Source organism: Cottoperca gobio, chromosome 5 (assembly GCF_900634415.1).
Source record: "Cottoperca gobio chromosome 5, fCotGob3.1, whole genome shotgun sequence".
NCBI lineage: Eukaryota > Metazoa > Chordata > Actinopteri > Perciformes > Bovichtidae > Cottoperca > Cottoperca gobio.
The window spans coordinates 18,869,517-18,886,450 of record NC_041359.1 but is presented as its reverse complement, the minus strand read 5'-3'; the positions used below and the strand labels follow the sequence as shown (position 1 = coordinate 18,886,450).

General features: G+C 41.2%; 1 protein-coding gene across 2 annotated transcripts in view; it reads right to left on the bottom strand.

The window, feature by feature from the left end:
* dip2bb (disco-interacting protein 2 homolog Bb) overlaps positions 1-16,934 on the bottom strand; it is a 49,826-nt gene that overhangs the window by 29,172 nt on the left and 3,720 nt on the right. For both annotated transcript variants that reach the window (XM_029431614.1, XM_029431613.1), the window contains exons 2-7: positions 6,565-6,636; positions 5,410-5,562; positions 2,115-2,240; positions 1,693-2,004; positions 821-964; positions 63-182 (exon numbers count right to left, since the gene is read on the bottom strand). In XM_029431614.1, coding sequence (XP_029287474.1) covers positions 63-182; positions 821-964; positions 1,693-2,004; positions 2,115-2,240; positions 5,410-5,562; positions 6,565-6,636 — 927 coding nt within the window. The remainder of the gene's footprint in view (positions 1-62; positions 183-820; positions 965-1,692; positions 2,005-2,114; positions 2,241-5,409; positions 5,563-6,564; positions 6,637-16,934) is intronic.

Here is a 16,934-nt window from a genome sequence, read left to right as displayed (position 1 = left end):
TTAGGCAGAAGTTTAAGGTCTATCGGAACACGGTCGTCGAAGTGTTTCATGAAGCCACGTACCTTCTACGATCTCCTCAGCGTCGTCGGTGAAGAACTCGCTGAGCGGGGGCCTCTTGGGCCTCTTCAGGGTGTTGAGCAGCTGCTGGATCTTAGTGGACACTCTGCTGTTCACAGGAACTCCTACAAGGTGGATGAAGGTGGAGAGAGGCAGTGGCAGGACAAGCACACAGTCACACACACACACACACAGTGGGTTGAACATCCAGTGACAAACACATCTACACTTCTTACCATCTCATAGTCTGCTGCTCTTCATCACATAACACAAAAGCCTGTATTCTTTAGTTAAGATTGAATTGATATTAACATCTTTTCATATCTTTTGGGAATAAAAAGCAGCATACGTAGGTGGCAACAACACGAGGAAAACACAGTGAGAACTGGGGTAAAGGTTGTTTTCTGGTTTGGGATCACACGTGAGGATTCATTCTGTGTCTGGATGTTGTTTTTGTGGCATTTATTTTGAGGTCATTCATTAAACACAGGAGGGAGAGTAAGGGTGCAACAGCAAACACAGAAGGCTACGGACATTATACATGAAGGATTTTCCTTACTCTGGATATTACCTCTTGCTATCAGCCAGTCAAATAAACATGTGACAGGGCAGAGAAAGATCAAGAAGAGAAAAAAGCAGTGAAGTCTGATTAATGATATGTCATGGTTGGAACACATATTTCGAAGAGAGAACAGATTTGTGAGTAGAGTTGTACACAAGCTCTCGCAAAGACACAAATAAAAATGTTATGTCGTGCAGTTACCGTCCGCAGTCTCCATCATGCTGGTGCGGCTCTGCCCGCGGCTCATTCCTCGGACCGCGGCGGTGGGCAGGTCGACCCGCGGGCCTCTGGATGGAGGGGCCACAGCTGTCACATCTGGAGGGGGGGCGCTGTTCTCCGAGGGGGCTGCGGGTGAAGCAAACGGTGACAGTCTGAATGAAGCCATCCTAAAGTTTAAGCTTGCTTTCTAATTACAGATATGGACATTAACAAGTGTTTGAGTGTAATACAGTAGATATCATACTAGGCCAAATGTAAAGATCTCGTTCTTTCGGATCTAAATCCTTTCAGTGGAACAGCCGATGCACGAGTTATCAACCAGAGGTGTGGACTCGAGTCAGACTCCACTCACAAATTTGATGACTTTAGACTTGATTTGACAAAATCAAAAAAGACTTGCAACTCGATTGTCATATTTTAATATTTCTTTCACGCTAAATGACTTATGTCCAAGACACTTATGAGCACATCTCTGGTAAACACAAGATTTTAAGTGGTGAGTTTACAGATTTGCTTATTAAATAAACAAATCGTACACTAAGAATTTATTTTGTCGAGGACAATTCCTGAATCAACCAACAATAACAATATTAATTCTCAGCAAGGCGACACTTAAATCCCCAGATCCACTTTGTTTTATCCGACAGCTTCCAATGAAGCAGCAGGAGAACCATGAGGAACTATCGATATATTACTGAGCGCCAGATGAAAGAAATTAAACCAAAGATCTTTTTGTTTTTGCTTACTTGTGACTTGCAAAACAATGACATGGTCTCACCTCTGTTATCAATTAATAATAATAACATTAGCTGTGTCCATCAATATTTTAGTCATAAATTAGCCAAGTGTCTCACCGATGCGACTGTGAGCCAGCATGTCCGTCACAGCTGCAGTATGGGCTGAGAGCTGAGACTGGTACTGCGGTTGGTAGTGAGGCTGGTACTGCGGCTTGTACTGAGGCTGAGGCTTAGGCTGGCTCTGAGGCTGCGGCTTGGCCTCTCCGTGGGACAAAGTGGAGGAGGCCGAGGAAGAGGTGGAGGAGCCCTGGACGGTGCGGTTGATCCAAGAGTCCGGGCTCTGCAGGTTGGGATTGACCAGAGGCGGAGGAGCGACCATTGATGACTGCCTGCGCGCAGACGTCTCATCTTCAGAGCCCGATGAGGAGTCTGAGAGCAAAAGAGAGCACAAAGTATGAATATCCAGCATCGTATCCTCCGAGCTAAAGGCAAATTATTATCATAACAGAGCAGGAGGACTGTCCTTCTTCCTGTCCTACCTGGTGGTGTGCGGGTTTCGATGGGAGACTGGACATAAGTGGAGCGTCGCTTGGTCGGCATGGGCAGTGCCATCTTCTCCTCCTTATGTTTAGCCAGTGCAGCTTGTACCGCCTCAGAATGAATATCTGCATAGACAGAAAACAATACACCGTTTGGAGTTAAGAATGGCAGCTTTAGATCTGATTCAAAGCAAAGAAACAATGTAGTAAACAATTAAAACAGGAATTAAAAGGTTAGTATATAATGTACAGAAACATAGAATTGAATGGAGAACATCAGCCCCATTGTCACCAATACCCGATCCAGCTGTTTGAGTCAGTATCTGGCGCGTCCCTACTGGGAACTATCTCGGTCCCGGTTCCTCAAGTCTACACAAAGGGAAAGTATTCCTGCATTCCTACAAACGTTCTGTGGTTCAGCTCATTGACACATTCAACCTGACTTGAAGGGAAACATCACTTTGTTTTAAATGATCACAGGATAAAACATGTGCTTTATTCCTTTCCAATTCATTTTTGACAGAAGCATTTAAGTTTGAATCAGTGAGGCTTTGTTGACGAAGTCATCGCTAATCATATCAGACAATCCTAAGAGGATGACTGTGTTTTCCCACTGAAACAGGAAACCACGACAGGAGGAGAGAATGAAGCTGTGTATTAGCCCACGCGCTTGCCTACACACAGTAATAAATGCAGAGATACTTTCACTTGATGACACCCACAGGCACATTAGAAAGGACCATGTGAACAACCACACATTCAGACTACGTAACAAAACATGTGCACCAAAAGCCCACTCACTGACATATCACATCTATTAACTCAGGGGACACGATTTCTTTTCAACACATTGAAATCATCAAGCACAGCTCGTCACACAGCGGCAGTGGGGACCATAATTACATAACCGGCATTCTGCTGAACAGATTGCTCGGGGCTAAATCATCTTGGTCCACTCTCACACAGGGCCGTCAGGAGAGGCTGACTCCTCACGTGTGTCAGAGAGGATGAGGGCTGTCTCTGTGGCGATAAGCACGGTGGGGTGTGCGGAGGCTAGCAGTGTGTTTTACAGCTCCAATTAACACTGAGATGTATGGGCAGCTGAAGGCCTTAATCTGGTATTAACTTCCATACGCAGCGCTTAGGTTTACTATTGCACATCTGAATTAGTGGAGTCATTTACAATCACGTGTAACTGCAGCCGCCTCAAACCAGTCAATATTGTATTTTGGTGAAACTGGAGGAAGAATAACTATATTAGTAATAAATATAATGTGCAATATTACTTTCATTATCATGCACAATATTACTTTATATTTGAGTTATTTTATTAAATGTATTTTACTCGTATTGCTTATTTTGTACTAGTAATGTATGTTACTGATAATGCAGTTTAGCCTTTGAGACTTTAAATAAGTATATATAATATATATATATATATAATATAATATATATATATATATATATATATATATATAATATATAATATATAAATTTAAAGTTATCTACCTATTTAATGCAAGTATTTTTGGGCACATTTGTTATTATACAGAGTTTTTCTTTTTTTCTATGTGTATATATTAACTTGGTGATTGTCATAGAGTAAATTATTTGTATTTATTCCTTCCTATTGTACCTGGGGAATGTAATGGGTGATTGGATGCAGACTTGATGGCTTTTTATTGCCAAAAAAAACCATTAACTCGTCCTTCTCCCTTACGCCCTGTCTCTTGATGTAGACAGGATTCTTCTGGTCTGAGCCGCATAAATCTACTTTCTGATAAAAAAATGAAATCCATCGCCTTTAATTGAAGTGAAATATACAGGTATGCATACAGGTATTACTGTACATAATGCATCACAATTATGAGTATTCATGTTGCTGTATCAGAGCACTTTTACTGCACTCTAAACTGTATTTGACATATTTGATTTGGCTCATTATATGGCAAAAGGCTCATCATCCCTGTCGTCCTTCGTCTATGTTCTTCTCCTTCGGAAATATTCTGGTAATATTCTAGGACAACGAAACATCCACCAAACTCCAGCCTAACAGACTTCAGACTTGTGAGCCTGGTATTTAGCAGGCTAGAGTGTGAGGGTGTTTCACACGAGAGGCAAAACGTCTTGAAAAGTCACGCAGGGAGTGAAAATTAAGGAAGGAAACAGTTTTACAGCCTGAATCTTAGCTAACAGACACTCTTTCATCCCCCCTGACACGCACTGTGCTCTTTCACCTCTACTCTCCAGCTCTCTTTTAATTTATCCTCGTTAGCATCAGGTTTTCCGCTCCAGATCAGTATCCCCCTTGTTCTCCTCACAGCCTCCTCACACATAGCCAGGCAGTGACATCACTCTGCTTTCACAGACTGGTGGTCCTCACTGAGGGGCTTCCCAGCTGCAGGGCTGCACTGCAGTCTGTCTCTCATATACTCTTTTCCTACTAAAATGTGTGTGTATATGGAAAACCTGTTTAAAATAGGCGACACATTTATTTAGTAGCTATGTTAAAGTGGTTCTTTTTTCTATCTGTTACTCATTCAGTCTCTCTTTCAAACTCTCAAACCAGAGTTGGTGATTGTTGGAACAAGTGGAAAGACTAACAAGCACTGTGTTGATGAGTTTTATTATGTTGCTGTTGAGTTTTACAATGATCAGCGAGATAGAATTACTGTTTCTGTCAATGGAGTCTGGTGGCTTTGTACATTAATAACTTAAAATAATTTTCCAAATTCCATTTGATTTAAATAAATATATATGCACTTTAACATTCATCACATAGCATCACAGCAGCGAAAATGTGCGTGTCCATCTGGGTGACACGTTTCCATCACTGCCAATAAATCACTGGAGCCGATAAATATTTGTCCCGGGAATTAATGGCAATTGTAACCTTTAACACTAAAGACAAACGGCAGAGGTTATTGGGTTTGTTGTCCAGTGGGAAGGGGCTACACACACACACACACACACACACACACACACAGACACACAGACACATACCTACACACACACACACACACACACACACACACACACACACACACACACACACACACACACTACACAGACACACCTTTTATTGTTCCCGTTGAAACAGCCCAATGTCTGATCTTAAAACCAGGTTGGCTCAACAAGTGAAGTTGATGTGGGCTAATTTGAGTGCTACAACGTTATCATAGGAAACTACTTTATACGTCCTCAGTGCATTAGAGGTGTTTCACATTTGGGGAAAAAGTAAAAGGTGAAAAGTAAAGAAATCTGAATGTAGTTTTTTTGATGTTGGAGATCTGACCTGATCTGTAGCGGTCATCCCTGGTTCCTCCACTGCGGTGTGTTTTGCGGGAGCGTCGTTCTCGGTAACGGGACGAGCTGGAGTGAGGTGGGGCGTGGGCGGAGGAGGAACTGGGAGCCGGACGCTGCACGTCATTCTGACGGGGCGGCTCCACTGTCAAATAAACACAGCAAACATGTATAAATTCATTGTATGATTAACACAGACTGGAATCTTGCTCCTCCGATGTGTACTCTCACTCGCAGTGTTCACGGGATCGTGATCAACCGCTATTTCTGTCAACTGTACTTTTGCCTCTTAGAAGCAAATCGATAGATACACAGAAAAATAAAGAAGGAAGCTGTCCAATTCCCCAGCCGCTAAAAAGAAGGACTTTGTTTTGCATACTTTCTACAATTGTATGGAGAACAATAATGTAGTGAACTTTACATAGGATATATGATATATGATAGGGAGGATAATTCTTTCACGTTAATAATAATGGACTAGAATAACTTGATTGTAATTTAAGCTATGCTGCACATTTTGTATTTTTCTTCTACCTTTACTGTTCTTATGTTTATTAGTTATAGTTTTATATATATGTTAATTTCTTTGTCCCATATTTTTCTCAAGCACCAAGGAGTGATAATATTTTTTTGAAAAAGACAATAAGATGGTTATATTACTTTAGTAAAGTTATATACTCTTTCTCCACCTCACTACGCTTGTATTTTGAGTGTAATTAATAGCCAAAAAAGATACACATTTTGCATACAATTTATCATTATTTGTGCTCCACCGTCAATGGGATGAGGATTAGCTGAGAGATGGTACCACTAGGGGGCAGCAGTGAGCACTATCAGGTCTTAATGTACAATACCAGTGTCATTTACACGGGAGAGAAACAGCCATTTACAAAACATTTACTGCAATCTACATTTAAATAAAATATAAATACAACATACTGTGGCTATAAAAAGACATGCATGTGAAAATAAAATGTGTTACACAATTTAACTGACAGCATTGACTTTCATGGCAGTAATACACTGAACATAAATACTACATACGAGCTAAAAATCACAATTTTCTTTTTAGTAAGTTCAAGCGTGACAAGAAAATGAAAGAAAGATATTATGCTTGACCAAAATAAAAGAGGTGATGGGTTTTTACCTGGAGCATGGATGATGTAGGGAGCCAGGAGTTTGGTCTTTTTCTTCTCATAGCCTTTCTGTGTAATATCACCTGTAAAAGAGCAGAGAAGAAGAGTGACTTCACTTACAGACTGGGCCTGATAAGGCGACGTCAAATCAACTTATATTTGATAGGATTAGAATAAACACTAGTTCACTCGCATTGTCAACGGCACATTCAACATTTTAGTGGCAGTCTTTTCCCATTCTGTGTTACATAACAGATATTTCTACAGTACATGCTTAAATAAAACGTGTCATTTTAAGAGTCATTTAAGTGCACTCTAGCACCATTGTTGTGTGTGAAGATGTGGTGACAGAGCAACAGACAAGAGAGAGATAATTAAAAACTAAACTTTGTTAAGGAGAAGATGGAAACACAGATGGATGCACACAGTTGTTGCAGTAATCTCCAGAGATGGCCGAGGGCGTCAAAGCTGTGGCTCTGTTCCAGCCTCAACTACAACAACAAAACAGGACTAAATTTGGAAACGTACGGAAGCGTGGGCAAAGAGATGGGATGATTCAGAGACGCAGAGAGAAAAACAGAGAGGCATGAATGCCGAGGATAAGAAAGGTGGGAGACGCACAGAGAAGAAACGGGAGCGTACACAAGAGAGGAAGTGACAGAGGTGAGTGACGGTGCATCGGGAGGACAGAAGAGGAATCTCCAGTCTCAAATGGTAAAAGAGCAAAATGTCCCTCCTGTCCCCCCTGCCGACAGCCCATCTGCATCTTCCTTCACCCCACCAGGCACAACACAGTCCGACTGAGCTTCTCCTCTGGCCCTGCAGCGATGCAGTGCCAAATTCCTCTGTGGGCAAAGCTGTCAGATTTTCAGACACGTACTAAAAATCCATCTGGAGAGCCTGCACTTACTTTTCTAGTAACTGTGTTGAGCGGCGATGATTCATTCAGTATGTCCGCCAATGACTCCCTCTCTCAAACCTCCTCTTCATCATGAAGACTGACTCCATAACAAAGCGATTGACAGTATGTATAAGAACGAGAACGTCCTGTATAAATAGTCAAAACCTAAAACTAAATAAGCCAGCCGCTGTCTGCGTAATAACCCTGGGTTGTTTACACTCTGTATGATATTGGCCGGTCTGACAGGCGATCCCATTTCGTGACCAGCAGTGACTCTTCTGTAGTTTGATCATCTCACGGAGCTCTGAGAGTTAATCCCTGATTTGAACGTTAGACTGCCGAGACGCACAGGGATGAAATGTTGACGCTGTCTGCCACTGATGTCGACTCTTCCCAGAAACACCAAAGAGGACAATAGAGATTAGATGAGGATTTATTGGCGACACTGAATCTAAAAGCGGCAACGATTACGCGACTAAACGATCGGCAGAAAAATAAATCCTCAACTATTTTGATAACCGATTAATTGTTTAATACATTTTTCATGCAAAGATGGCAGAAAATGCTTTTTCAGCCTCTCAAATATGGAGATTTTATATCATATTAAACTGAATATATTTGGGTTTTCGAATAACAACACAAGACATTTAAAGACATCTCCTTGGACTTTGAGAAACTGGACATTATTATTATCATTAGAAAATAACCAGCATGCAGTAAAGCCTTTGGGCCGGGCGATACATACATTCAGTCACAATATTAATAAAAATGTATCAAGATATTTGAGGATAATTCTGCTTTATTACTCTTTATTAATTAACTTCAGACTTATTTTTGTCATTTTGACCTGAAAACACAATCAGACAGTTAACAAGAATCAACTTTCAACTATTATTATTATTTATTTATTTTAACCCAACTGCTGTTTCCAAGGTCAAGAATGGATTTTAAATCTCAACAGTTTAGCCAGATTATCTAAACCACTTTATTTGGAGATAAAAACCAAATCTGAACATGCACACTACGTCTGTAATAATATCACATTGTACATTATATGGAAACATTGAATCAGTTTTGGTAAATCATTTAACTATTCGACTTTTTTTCTCTTCCGAATAAAAAACATTTGGCGAAACTTGGAGCTTGATTTAAACCTGCTTTTACCAAGTCAAACAAAAATGATAGTATCATCTCGATACAACTCTGTGAACGACATGTACAGATCCAACTCCACATTTAAACACTGATTGGTCATCTAAGCTTTAATTACAACATCTATCACAGCTCTTCAGCAATATTTCAGCTATTATCACATCTACTCAGTCAAACCACCACACTGCTGACACACTACGGACGAGCTGAACAAAATGAGAGTGCTCATGTTTGGAGGATATCGCCTAAGAGCCCACTCCAACACAATATCTACTCGGGGACTTTTATTCTGAGGGAAAAAAAGGAGCAAAGCAAACACTTCCATAAGTAATGCATGAACGGTACAGTTGGCCTCGCTCAGTCACATGATTTATTTTTAGCTCATGTGAACAGGCAGTTTCTCTGCAGAGTGGGAGAGGGAGAGGGGGGGAGAGAGAGAGAGAGGGGGGGGGGGGAGAGAGGGAGAGTCGGTGATGGGGGAGGGGCTGGTGTGGCATTAAATGCATCTCAAAGTAATCACTCTTCCATCTGGATGATTTGAAATTCATCTGTTTTTGTTCCAGCAGTGGGTTAAAACTCTTTGCAGGGGGTGCATCCAATCATTGAACTGCAGGTGTATAGAGGTGCATGATATCAGAGAGGAAATAAAAATGTGGCGAAACTGGCAACTGGAATATGAGAAACATCTTTTTATTCAGGACACTTTGAGCAGCCCTAGCTGTATCTTATATATAAAAAGCACTTTACAAATAAAAACTTGTTCCTTTGCAGCAACTTATTGCAACTCTCACACTCCAATTAACAGTCAAAGAGATCTGCTTAGGAGGCAAAGCATGGCTCCGCTGAGGTGAGGAGGGCCTCACTCGTTCCCCCACTTTCTCACAGTGACCCAGTCATGTCTGTCCTGATGGTGGACGTCGCAATCAAACTATTTCAGTGACGAGTGTAACAGTCAGGCTTTGCACGAAGCTGCCACATCTCTCCTCTTTCGTCTCGGACTCGTTTACCTCGGAGCCTATGTTTTATTTTTCCACATGTATAAAAGGGAAACATCAAAGCGGTGTGTTCTCCCAACCCCGTACACTCTCACACTCACTAGCCTCGGATTATTTGAATTGCAGCGAGACTGCTCTCTCCTTCTACCCCACAGGCACTCCGTCTGAATAGTAATTAGCTACCAACCTCTATTCTCTTTCCCTGCTTTTTCCCTCTCCCTCAGTTGCTTTCTCAGGATAACTGTTTAAACACAGGTCGACACCATGCTTGCCGAAAATGATCCAAACAAGATCAAATATTACAACGTGGACTTCAAGGTGTTTGAAGATGAGACGCCACACAACAACACCACTTTTGACTCCAAGTTAGATCTTCCAAATGTGACAGGCGAGAGGCTAACACATTAAAGGTCCGTGACCCCCTCTGTTTGATACCGTGCCATCTGTAACTTTGTTCATATGAATTCAAGTGACATTTTCAAGATGGGTGGTTGTTGTTTATTTGTCAAATCAACCTTCCTGAAGCCTCAAGAGCCGGTAGATTTGTATCTGTAGAACAAAACACCCTCCTGAAACCTCCCAGCTGCCTCTGCTTATCAGCAGGCCAGACTGTAACTACTGCGTCCACACACACTAGCTGATCACCTGATCACAGCTACAGGATACACACCATACACCTGAAACTGTTTGACTTGATTTATTGTTAAGCTTAGACAACATAATGTTGAATAGATGTCTCCTGTAAGGGAGGATGATGTCATGTTCCCCAGTTCAAACTTAAGTCCAAACAGTTTCCTGCTGAGCTGGCAAAACTAAAACCAGCTATTTCTTTTTGTTTTGTTAGGAAAATAAGAGCGAGTCGGCCGCTATATAACAAACCAGATTAAGGTCATTGTGTGTAGCATATAGAGAAAGCAAAAAGTGGTTCGACAATTACATTTAGGATCTAATCATCTACCTATAAGGCAAGACCATAGGGCATGACAGGTGTGTGTCTCTGCATGTGTAAACTTGCCGTCTGAATAAATGAGCCAAAACCTCAGGAGATGAGTCGACATTCAACAGAGTGCATGTAGTGACTAGCATTTAGTCAAAGCGCAGGTAGATGTGTTAATGACTTTTAATGTGATATTGTAGACCACATTCAAAACCTATTACATCTTTTTTAAGACCCTAAGCATTCATTTCCCTTAAGGTAGCTTCAAGGTTGGAAAACCATCTTATGTCACACTTTCAGCTCTGCATTAAAGATTTAATGTTTAAGCTAGGTGAAACATTCAAACCCAAGACTCTATACAGTGTTATGGTTGCATTATTGCATCATTACACGTATTTGACTAAGACCAAAATGACCAATTAGTCGACTAATCGTCAAAATCCTCGACATCCAACTGCATAATCTCATGTTATACAAACATTAGTTTAAAAAGGTCTATTCACTACTTTCTCACAGTCAGTTTTCACCTTTCTGATATATTCCCTTTTGTAGAAATGTAGAAACAAAAAATTAAAGGAACAGAATAAACAACTGTCCCCCAAACATATAAATTAGGAACTTTTTAAAAATTGTCAGGGTTCCCACACCTTTTTAAACATCAAATTCAAGTACTTTTCAAGGACTTTCCAGTGTGGATTTGAATTCCTTCAAATTCAAGGACCCAACACAGCATAGTTTAAGACGCGGATCAAAGTTAACTACCATTAAAACACTGAGATGTTGTATAACGAGAACTAGCAGGCTTAACAGAAGTGAATGAACACAGCCCAGCAAAAACAATATCTTGATTTTTCCCCCTCAATATCACAAACTTTCAAGGAGTTCAAGGACCTGTGAGAACCATTTAGTACAGCACCAGTTCAAACACACAGACTGGCCCACAGATGGCAGTTATACACGTGTCTGCGAGGGGCGCAGACACGTGTATAACTGTCGGACACATATGTCTATATTTTACACTGTTCATACTGCTAATACGGTATATATATCCATCCTATTCATATCCACCCCTTATTGTCTGTCATGTGTATTATGTATATTATCACTATCACTAGACATTATGCACATTACACTGAATTTAACTGCTTTTTGAATAAACTGCCTGTCGCTGTCTAAGAACCTGTACTCTGTGCAGTGACAACACAGTTGAATCTAATCCAATTATTCTTTCAGCATGCATTACAGTTGATAAGGGGAAGAGATACATGTACATATATTGACTCAGACAATAAAACTGGTATTACAGGCATTGAGATTGGCAAGTCACGAGCCCTAACACACAAACACACATTTCCTTTGCAGGTCTCGAGTGATTCTCTCCCTATGGAGTAGCAGGTAGGGTGCGGCCAACTCAGGTAACAGAGTGATTCATATTTCACTCCACACACTTGTTAAACTAAACTCCAACAGGGAGTGACGACGTCACTCACACACACACACAATACCACCTTAGGTCCAGTAGAAGTAATAACAGGGATTAAAAAGCAGAGGTGCAAAGACGTACAGTGAGTTCACAGAAAAAGAAGTGACTCAGTGCCTCCCTTCAATCTCCTGTTTGTTTAAATTTCTCTTTTCCGTCTGTGCACAGCAGATAAATACAAGAAGAGGGCGTGGCTGACACACCTGACACACTATACTGTACACACACTTCAACACTTAGGCGTAAAGCTGTTACAAATGCAACATAACACCTATAAGAGCATATTCTCCTGTGGGAGTTACACACTGGTATGAAACACCGCGAGTAGGCTGTGGTAATTATGTTTTCCAAGTGATAAGGATGTCTCTGAAACACAGGAACATCTGTGGATATCTTTGTTCTTTACTATCAACTAAAAATACCAGGTGACATTACCACACGTGGGGATAAAATGCTGCCTGTAAAGTTCAAGAGACTTTTATTCTCTGTCGCTGTCACTGAAGGTAATCTGGTGAGCAGATGCTACAGTCAAGTCAAGTCAAGTTTATTTGTACAGCCCACTTCCACATGTCACCGTATGCTTTACAGGCCCACAATAGCAACGGTACCTGCCTAACCACTCTAGAAAGGCAAGAGAAAACAACTTCAAAAACACCACAGGAAAATATAAGGAAAAGAAAGGAAGAAACATCAAGAGATGAGTGTGTGGGGTGTCTGGGTGGGCCTGGGTTAGGGTTAGGGTCGAGTAACCTTATGCACACTATTTAGCAACATTTCTCTTTAAATATTATGACTTTATTCTCATTCAATTACAACTATATTCTTGACTCTCAGACAAGAACAGACGATATATTTTTGAATGTGCAGACATTTTGAAACATCAACAGAAATCTTGCATTTAACACAAATTAGTTACTAAAATGACAGAGGTTTGTAAATTAATTAAAATGCATTAATGTAATTGCTATAATAGGCTAGGTGCCACATGCACATTTAAAGACGTTACATGCCCAAACAAAAGTTAAGGGAAGAGTTAATAATGTCTACCGTGTGCTGACTCAGCAGGGATAACATTCAATGAGAAATATTGGTGTTCAGGAGAATACATATTTGAAAGCTACGCACTTGAATATTTGTTCTAGCTGCCGACACTGGACAAAACTACAGTGGTTCCGCCTCATCAACTCATAAAATAATAGAAAGTTTATCACCAGGAATGACACGTTCAGCAGGCTTTTATTATGGCATGATCATAATTGAATGATTAGATACAAGGAAAATACAACACGGTCACATATTTCCTGACTTTATGGGTTGTAGTCCCTTTGGACTAGCACAGCTTGTCGACGAGTTATGACGAGGGGGGCAGAAACCTTGTGTTTACTCTGCAATGGTTTCAACAGCTTAGCAGAGCATTCAATTGTGTTACTGTACGTGCAGCTCCTACATATGGCCGTTCTAATCTCGGAAGGCTTTATGGAAAATTCACAAAGTAAAGGTGTGTGTGTGTGTGTGTAATGGGTGGGAGGGGGGTGCACCACACGACCCGTGTCCATAGAAACCAGGTCCATGTGGTGCTGCATGAGGGAACATGAGAGGTAAAACCATGGCGATGATACAGGCCAGCACCACGCGATGAGGGCGATCACATGAAATGCATCAGGAAGCAGGATTTTAAACAATTATGAAAATAGTTGCCAATTTATTTTTGGACAATAAACTAATATTTCAGCCCAATTTTATGACTTATTGAAATATTAACACTCTGACAATTAAAATATGTATTACTTGCGACCCTTGTTTAGCTCACAAATAACAGTACACGTGAGCTTGGTCTGTTAGAAAGTAGAAAGTAACATGTAAGCCAGATAGAAACTTGAATTAAATGGCAGTGGACACACTGGTGTGCAGAGTCTGAAGCACGTGCTGCAGGCGGTTTGACTGCTACTTCGCATTTTTTTTAATAATTCAGTGAACAGCACAGTGACCTGACCACTACTTACTCCTCTCCCTCCACCACTGACAATTCTTTGGGTTGTGTTACTTTTAGCTACAAGCGGCAGAAGTAAGAGAACAAATAGATCCGAGGAAAGGTTGATTCGAATTACCAGAAAGTTTAGTGAAGCGAGGCTTTAAAGCCAGAAGAGGTTGAGAGCCCACCTGCAGCTCACTGTGGACTTGAAAGTGACGAGGTTCAGCTACCCAGCTGACAGTGCGTGTCTGTGCGGAGGTGTGCGCTCCAATCTCGTCTAAATTATTCAGTCTTTTTTGTACACAAGGCTTCAATGCATCCTCAGTGTTTATGTGTGTGTGTGGGTCTGTGTGCATGGTGAAATTAGACACACGGGGTGTTATATAATACTCGTAATTCATTTCCAAAAACACAAGACAGAAAATATAAATCCTGTTGTTGTGTTTCTGTGTGACATGAGTGTCAGAAGAGTCGCTCTTTTTGTGGTGTAAAACCAAGTCTGTGTCCTGGAGCACTGGCCGGAGATCAGAGTCCAGCTCCTCTGCAACAGTTAATGAGCTTTTAAATAGAAAGGCTAAATCAGCTTCCTTCCTGTCACCGTCAAGGCTGATATAACTTATTCCTCCGTGCCATGGACCTCCACTGTTGACAAAAAACTTTTAAAAACGCATCAGTGGGCCTCATCGTTTCACTGGGTGACATGTTCCTTCGTTACGATAAACATAGGCTGATATTTACATTACCGCTTTATCTGCAGATTATTTTCTTAATTCATTGTTTCTGCTTTTGTTAGAAAAGAGGGAAAGGAAACCATTTTAATTTACCAGGATGTTAAAAAATGACAACACAACAAATGTATCGAATTATATATTACGATTGATTTTCTGTCGATAGACTAAAATCGACTAATTGTTTCAGCTCTAGATCCCACATACATCATCCAGATTCCATAAATACAGCACCCACTGTATATTAATCCATGGCTGAAAATCCTAAACAAATGCACAATGTACTCCTCTTTGGGTAATGTTCTCTAGAAATGTCAATGCCCAGCTGTTTTGGGGAAGCTGAGTGCCACAGACGAGGTTGTGCAGCCGAAATGTTTTGACGGACGGACAAATGCATTGTTGGTTTTGGCCTTTTCATGGAATGGTTGTCAATAAGTGAAGCGTTGAATAACGGCAGCCTGACAGATAGAGAGCAGGCAGTGGTGGCTGGGAGAGAGAGAGATCCCCAGCAGCAGTCCTGGCCCAGTGTGACTCACAGGCTAAATGAGCCAGGCGTGTTGCCCCCTGATGCTCTGTGACCTAGATTGAGAGACGCAGGCAGGCCCGTAATCTCTAATTTCTCTCCCTCTCTCAGTGTGGAACAGGCTGCAGAGATGAAAACCTGCCTCTCTGTAACAGCATCGCAGACAGGCGGTGGGATGGACGCTAGTCACTAGAAAATCCACACATCCACTTATCAGCCCTGGCAGCGCTACAGCAGAGAACGAGACGGCGATCAAATTAAGGCCATATAGAAATTACGACATGTAGCAGTGCAATCTGTGCGGAGCTATCTGCTTTACTGGACATGTGATTCATTTATAGTCATGTATAGGGACTGTTCAGATGACATACATCATAGGTTATGAGTAGGGCTGTGTATCATTTGAAATATATCGATACTAGTGCCGATATGACATCCGAGTTTCAACACCAACATGTTTTTAGCCATGCTAGCTGCATGGCTCTAGGGACACCAATGACAGTCTGTCAGTCAAATACGATTGGATTGGATTGTCATGAAATGAGGAAAAGATGTTCATGTTTTCTATGAGTGGGGGACGAGTTTTAAAAGTCAATATCGCATTAAATCATGGTTATTAAATTGTGGGATCGGAATACATATTCAGTTTAATTGTGCTGACCTACGGATGACAATGCATTGTTTGAGTACCCTGCGTTGAAAACCCCGCCGACGTACAGGCTCAACTGACATGAATTAGAGGGCTGCGTTATTTCACGCAGTACTCAAAATCGGTCTGAATGCGGTCTAATCTTGCCATTATGGTACTTTAAAGATCTACAAGACCCTTCTTGATTCAACAAAAGGAAGCCAAACCTTCCAAATGTTAAATGTTGTCTAAACACAAGCAGCTGTAATAAAACACAGTCCTAAATTGGCAACATTACGATTCAAATCAGTACATTTTACAACAGAAGAAGAAAGCGCTGGATTGCTCTGATGGCTAATCCGACAGGTGATCATTAGTTACAAAAAACACAATCCAGGACGTCTGGCTAAATATTAAGTGGTGTAGACAACCATGGAAACAAACCACTCTATCTTCAGGGGAAATTATATCATAAATATATTCTTCACGCATACAGGCAATCTTTCATGGCTGTCTGTATCACTTATTATTCAGCAGAGACTTCCTGGATCGGGGTTTTTCTTCGTAAACAAGACTACGAATCTGACGAGACATTTTCAGTCATTGACAGTTTTCGATACTCTGTGTGACAGACACATGATCGATGCAATGCACTGCCTGTCGTCTTCTTTCGACTGCATCTGCACAAAACTAATCCTCTATGGTCATCGTCACACACTCGATATAAATACAAGAGCTGCAGACACTACGATGCCCACACACTTTCAAGCGGAGAAGCTTAAACAGTTGTTGTTCAGTACTTTAAATTCCAGTCCAGCTCAATCACCAAGTCTTTGATCCCCTCAATGGCTTTCTTTGTGTCCTTGCAGTGACAGAGGTTAAAGTAGGTGGAGTTTCTCTTCTCTCTCTCTCTCTCTCTCTCTCTCTCTCTCTCTCTCTCTCTCACACATACACACTGCACAGAAATACACACACAAACACACACTGCAGCCTCACAACTATTGCCGTGAAAAAAACTGCTGATGCATATTTTCTTCAGTTTGTTGCTAGGAGAGTCCCATGTTT